At 32.4% G+C, this 7,154-nt stretch overlaps 1 protein-coding gene across 3 annotated transcripts in view; it reads left to right on the top strand.

Annotated features, from left to right (window-relative positions):
* LOC113815265 (heparan sulfate glucosamine 3-O-sulfotransferase 1) overlaps positions 1 to 1,023 on the top strand; it is a 37,990-nt gene extending 36,967 nt beyond the window's left edge. For all 3 annotated transcript variants that reach the window (XM_027367353.2, XM_027367352.2, XM_027367350.2), the window contains exon 6: positions 1 to 1,023. This exon is cut by the window's left edge and continues 237 nt beyond it. In XM_027367353.2, the coding sequence (XP_027223154.1) occupies positions 1 to 3 (3 nt within the window). In that variant the 3' untranslated portion in view covers positions 4 to 1,023.
* Positions 1,024 to 7,154: the final 6,131 nt, after the last annotated feature.

The following is a 7,154-nucleotide window of genomic DNA, read 5'->3' as shown; positions in this document are numbered from 1 at the left end:
TAATCACGCTTCGTAAAAGGCAAAAAACAGTAAAGTAATTGGCAAATGTTGTTCATAAATACTCGAGCAGCTTCAGGTGCATATGTACAATTATAGGGTAGTACATTTAGTTACTTATGATGGTATAATGGTATGGGACTGTTGATATAGTTTATTTTTTATTCATCCAGGCATGAATGCTTCAATAATGATGAGTGTTTGTTTTATATAAAGGAAAATATTTTCCTAACAAATGTGTAGATGTGTTTGCAAGACAAAAAACAAAAAATGAACAAAAAAAATGCTAGATTGAAATTACAATATGTTGCTCTATAGTGCTCTGAGCCTTAGAAGATTATTTTTATCATGGTAATTAGCTCTTACAAAGAGAAGATAGGTTTCTTTCTTGTCTTCACAGGGTTTATAATATGGCTGCTGTAAAGTCTTATAAAAGACAGAAACATTCTGTGAAAGGTGAATTTGAGAGCTTTTGGGGTGTTTCGGACATGTTGGAAGTTTCCAAAGCTCATTCCTAAGCTTTAATGGTTGCTTTATTTATATTTAAATGTAAAACCTCAGGAAGCAAGCATTTATGAAGGTGACGGGAATGGTCCTGATCCTGAGAACTGATCACTCCGAGTAAGTTCAGTCCAAGCTCAAAGAGAGAAAGAGGAAGCAAATGAAAGATTAAAAAAAAGGAATAGAAACAAATAACAAGGAAGAAAGAAAGCTCTAGTCTGTTCTCAAAATTTCCTATTTGCCATTTTAGCTGAGCCAAAACACGGCCCAGCTTGAGTCGTGGGAGATGTTGTTTTTGTCACTGTTATAGCCTTCTCTTCAGGGACATATGATGAGAGTCCATCTGGATGAAGTCCAGCAATAAGTGGAAGGGAAGCCAATGAGTCAGAAAAGATAAGGCTTCTGCTTTGTGACGGCATTAAAGTCTCAAGTCATTCTTTCATCAGTCCTTTTGGTAGTGGGAAGAAACCAAATGAAAACAAATGTATATATGAAAAATAAGAGAAAAAGGAAAAAACAAACAAATCTTCGGAGCAGATGCGAACCTCATCATGTGTCCATGTACAAGTGGCACTTAGCAACGAGTCTGTCCAGTCCTGCACTTAGCGTGAGGGGGCCTTTACCACCCCTCCCGCCTCTATTTGCACTAATGTTGATGTAATGTTAGGTATTCTTTAGCTTTGTGGTTGCCTGCTATCATTCAGGTGTCATATTTTGCTCATTTTTGTTAAAGGGAGACCAGTTTTCCTAATTACAATATGCATGTATGCAACTAGTCTTTTTTTCATCTTGTGATGATTGAGTGAATGAATGAATGAATGAATTGTTTGTCTGTCAGACATGATATTCTTTAGCTAAGTATAGGGAGGGATGGTATACACAGCAGGGGATCTTTTTTAAGCTCTAACAAGAGAGATTGTTATTCTAGGCTATTTTATTGTTTTTATTCAAACATGTTTAGGCTTTAGTGGATTGAAAGGGAAGAGATAATTTTGTTTTTCCTTTAAAGATCATGACATAAAAAAATGTTTCAGTATATCTATATTGATTTCATAGGAACATTTAAAGCACCAGTTAAAATTCAAATTCAGAATGGGAATGAACACTGATATGGTGCTGAAAGGGATTCAGTTTATGAATGCATTTTAAATCATCCCAAGGTCGTAGATAATTTTTTTCAGCATGTCAAGCATTAATTGAGATTCACCTCTCAGTTTTATGAGCAAAAATTATCAATGTATGTTGCTTCATACTGATTTTTGAACCTGTTCAGCAAGGTGGGTAGTTGTAAAGTTTTTTTTTTTCATAGCGCAATGAATCTTGGGGGATACTTGGATATGCTCAGAGAATGAATTATAACATTATTACTCTTTTTCATTTTTGTTATTATTATTTTGTGGGTGCCTGTGTGTGTGTGTGCAAAATGCATGCCTTGTGTATGTGAATGTAACTGAGTGAGCAGGTGTGTGTTTGCCTATGTGTATGTTGGTAGGGCTTAGGATAGGATAATCATTAAATTAACATCAGTTTTGAATGGGTTCCTTTGTGAAAATAACACTAGAACACCAGTGGAAATCTTTATTTTAGAAATTGGAAAGTAATGTTCAAGAAAGTATGCATGTGTGTGGATGGTAGATGCAGATGTCTTGTATACATGCATTAATCTATTTACTTCATCTCTAACAAACAATTGCTCTTTGGATATGGTTAAAGAGCATTTTGGAAGATGTTCTTTTTTGCATAGTTTCACTTACTCTATTGGTCTCTTCTTGACAAACATTCCATTGACAGCAAAGTATAAAACCATGAAGCACATTTGATGTTCTCTGTAGAGAATATTTTTTTTCATATTGAAAAAAAACAAAAAAAAGTGTAGAATAAATATTGATGTTGCATATGGTAATGGATATTTAATACATTTAACTTCAGTTTTATGAAGGTTACTTGTTTTTGAATATATTTTATTTGGTAATTGAAATATGTAACATATAGGTAGTTTGCATACTTTCATAATTTTTATTTCAATATTACAGTTGTGGGGAAGCTTCCAAGTAATTTTGAACAAAAGACGTGGCAGAATTTAAATCAATACCAGTCTTGAAAAGGTGTCAGGTAAAATCCTTTTTTTTTTCTTCTTTTTTTAATGCAGTGTACATCTACTGTATTGTTGTTACTGTGTTGTTAAAAGTGGTTCCTAGGAATGTCAAATGATGATAATGATGATGCAGAATTATTATCTTCAATTTGTACCTTCCACACATGCTCAACCCCAGACAAATCTTGACTCGTGCGGGGTTGGAAGCACAGGAAATTCGATAGCACCTGGATGACTGATTCATAATTGTGGTTAGATTTTTCAGTGGTATATGTGTGGTTGAATATCTCATGTCGCTTTCGGAATTTTTGGTGTTCTTTTTGTATGGCATATATACCATTACGGATGTTTTTGCACATCTTGAGTCTTTGGAAATAACTAGTATCTCTTCCTCCTCCTTGAGAATCTGTTCACAAGTCAGTAATAAGTCTCTACCTTTTACTGTTGATAAAGATATGAAAGTAAATTAAAGAATCACCTCAGATGGGTGCCAAAAATACATTCTTGTTTTTGTATATAAACTCAGGACTTGGTAATGTCTGCAGTAAAAATTACCATAGGTAATGTGTAATAGGTTGTTTGAATAATGTTTAAAGCAACATTGTACGAAGAGCAGAATTTGGTATAGGTGCCACTTAATGACAGAATCCATTAACATTTTTGATGGATTTTGCAGTTTTGCACATGAAGTTCTTTTGACATAAAAGCTCTTGAGTAAGAGGGGTCACGTTTGTCAATTTAAAAAAAGTCGTTTTGGATATAGTGTTAACTTAGCTTTGTTTTTCTTCCCAACAAATTCGGAAAATGAGAGTAGCCTTATCTAACTCTGAAGATTTGATTAAGTATTTCTTGGTATTTTTGCATCTCTCAAATGCAAGTCATCATATACAAAGCCATACTTACTGTTTGTATGTGAATGTCCAAAAATTATTGGCTCGATTTATTTATTTTTTATTTTTATTTTTTTTCTCCCTGTGGAAAATCAAAGTTTGGGGAAAATTAGTTGTACCCATAAGAGCAGTAGGCCAGGAAATTACTATTAGCAATTAGAAATCAGTTGTTTTTTTACCGTCTTTCATACTTTTGTGAGTCGGCTAATTACTGTACATGAAAGCATCATTGGCGACATGGCTGTCTTGCAACTAATTATTTTTTTTTTCGATGCTAGTATTTTGCAACTGCTTTCTGGCAATACCTTCATTCACCTAACAGGCATTTGCATTAGGGTCTTGCTAGAGAGCAGGTGTGCTGAAATGCCAGTTCCGTCTTATGGGTACATATGGCAACAGTGACTTCTTAACCTTTATTTGCTATGTTACTATTGGTTGTTTATAAAATGTTTACATACTAGTCATATTTACATGAAAGTATATATATATCCAGCATTTGCTTTTACTCCCCCCTATTTGAATGTCTAAAGAACTTCACAGGCAGTTTTCTTGAAATACAAGCAAATGAATTTTGAGAGTGAGAGGGTTCATGAGTATTGTTTGTACAGGAATTGTTCATACATGGATTTAAAGTTTGTATAAGGGTCTTCAATCTACGTTTAATTTTTATACTCCAAAATAGGCAGTATGGGTGACTTTGTAGAACGGAACTTTTCAAAAAAGCAGTATTTTGTTCAGCCTGCTGTTTATCTAATTATAAAACTAATCGACCGATTTACAATCATGAGGTACCAATATTTATCTCTCTTAGTCCCCTGTACATGTGCCAAAGCTCTTTGAAATTGGGTTTAATCCACTGAAAAGTGCTAGAGGAAGAACCAGTGGTCCCCTTACATTATTACATAAGGTGTCTTAGAGAAAAATTTTAATTACTTCAATTTACTGTGAACACAAGTTACATTTTATGTGACTTTGATTTTTTATGTACATTTCCAGTAGCATTTTCTTATTGTCAGTATCAACTGAAAAGAAAGGGAAGAGAAAACAACCACAGAAAATATTTGGTGCCCATCATAAGACAATTTATTTGTCTTAGTGAACAGAAACATAAGATTAAATTTACAGAATATGAATAGTGATAAGGAATTTAAGGCATGTTGAAATAACAGATGTAGTAAATAACTTTTTTCTTGGATTTTTTGTAATCTTTTCTTAACAGTCTTTTGTCCCATTGTTTGAGTCTTTTTTGTGGCACAGTTAAAGGTATTTTCATCTTGGACCAAAATACAATAAAAATGAAAGTGATAAAAATAGTTATGAAATGTGCAATGATAATCCATTGAAGACAGGAAGGACAATTTGTCTATTTTTATGTCTTAGATTTGTCGTGTATACTGTGTATATGTTTTTATATTAAATAATTATATTTTAGTACAGAAAGTTGCAGTTACATATATATATACTGTGTATATATTCCTTTTTTGAGGTGATGATTATGAGGGAAAAGTGGGTCCATATGTGCTTAAATACATGAAACACATTCACAAACACACATTAGAAGACTTTCATTCTTGTTATCACAAACCAAGATAAACAAAGTAAAACAAAAATATCAATAAAAACATAAACAGTCCCAGACAAAGTCAAGGTGTCATACACAGTCACACATGCATTATCACAGTCACATACACACACATACTGATACACACACACATTCTCTCTCATCTTTCTTATATCTCTCAGTGTTTCATCTCTGACACTCACACATGCACATGCACAAACAGATGCAATAGATATTGTTTACAGGCAGCTGAAAAGGTCAACCCAACTCCAGGAATCAAGGAAACCAAAGCATATTATTCCTTTATTTATAATTAATACGTATTTCATAAAGAGTAAATTGAACTTCACAGGTCCCGTGTTTTGGTCTCTTGTTGTTCATGATTTGTAAATATTCTCGTGTGAAAATAAGATGTTGATAGAAATAATGAAAATAATAGTGACAATGATAATACAATAGTCATAATGCATAATGTTTTCTGTTTCTATATCATGGTGCTTGTGAAATAAAGATTGTTCATGAAGTGTGGATGTTGTACTCTCTTTTATCTGCCAAAGGTAATAATGTCTTTGTGTGTATCTGTGCACATGTACATGCATGCATATTTACTCTTCATCTTGCAATATTCTGCAGCTATGCATAAATGTTAGTAGGATTTTTTTTTTTCTTTTTTTGTTACAAATTTAATGTCATCTGATTTTTTTTCATGTCCTGTTGAAATGTAATCTAATGGGTTTCCTAATATGTTGAGGGAACATATTAAGCTTGGTTATTGGCAGCATTGAATGGCTTGTGTTATTTATGGTAGTTAATTAGGGATCTTCAACTACGGTGTTATATTATTATATATATTTTTTATAATTAAATGGAGGCTTATAGATCTCATTGTGGAATAGTATGGAAAGTGGAGGCTAGCCAGCATGCAAATCTTAGGTGTTATAGCAAATTTCTTAATTGGATGAGAGCTTTTGAAAGGAATCTTTGACCAAAAAAAGAGGTTATTGTTACCAGCATACATCTGCAAGTTTCCACATGTAGAGATAATGATTTTTTTTCCTAAGAATGTGAGATTCTGCATAATGAATTTTAAGGGTTTTGTCATTGGATTGAAGAGCTCCTTATGTTGGCTATATTTCTTTAGATGTATTTGTAAAGGTTATCTTGATTCTATAAATGTTTTGGTCAGTGAAAGATGTGTGAATGTGCAGTCTTATCTTCTGACAGTGTTCAGATGAAAAACAATGCATAATTGATAAACATTGCAAAAACATGCATAAAATTATACATTCAAGAGCCCAACTTATTTTTTGTAGATATGAAAACTGCCAGTTCACTTTTTTGCAAAGAAAAAAAAGAATAGACATGCAGACAGTAGTATAGGATGTTGCCTTATGTATTTTGAGATGATAATACAGTGCAAGTGAATAAAGCAAATGAAGTTTCCCCCACCATATTTTATTTTAATATATATATATATGTTTTATTTATTATAAATAAAAACAGCATGATGTAAGTTCTTGTAAGCTTTAGATGTGAAATAAGAAAGTGTATTTAGAAAAAATAAGTTGAATAATTTTTAAAAACTTAACTAGTCTATAACATGGAAAAAACTATTCATCAAGACTGTAAATTGTACAATACTGGGGAAGAAACAGCAACAGGTAAATAGAAGCTATTTTATAAACCTGTTAAATGAATGGATAATCGTTCTAATCTTTCGTTTGAAAATTACTCTTTCAGAGCTGCTATTAACCCGAGCATTTAAACCGGTAGACAGTTTTAAATAATCAGTCAGTCTGTGGTTTCTGAAAAAAAGCAATCTTCCCTTGTTTTCTTTATCAAGAAAAATGGATTTGGTTCATTCTTTCAGTTTTTGAAAGCCATTTTCTCAGGTCTTTTAATCTGCCAAACTAATTGTAAATGAGAAGTAAAGACGGTCACACTGGGGAAGCATAACATTTATTGGTGCATGTTTAAGCCTTACAGTTGAAATATCTTTTATAATGGTTATTTACTCCTATATGCATTTCATTACATTTATTTTGATAACTTTGTGACACTATTTATGTAAAATATAGGAACTGTTTTTTAAGACTATAAAATTGCAATA

Source organism: Penaeus vannamei, chromosome 18 (genome assembly GCF_042767895.1).
Source record: "Penaeus vannamei isolate JL-2024 chromosome 18, ASM4276789v1, whole genome shotgun sequence".
NCBI lineage: Eukaryota > Metazoa > Arthropoda > Malacostraca > Decapoda > Penaeidae > Penaeus > Penaeus vannamei.
Note: the sequence above shows the minus strand (reverse complement) of the source record. Positions and strands in the feature narration are given on the sequence as shown.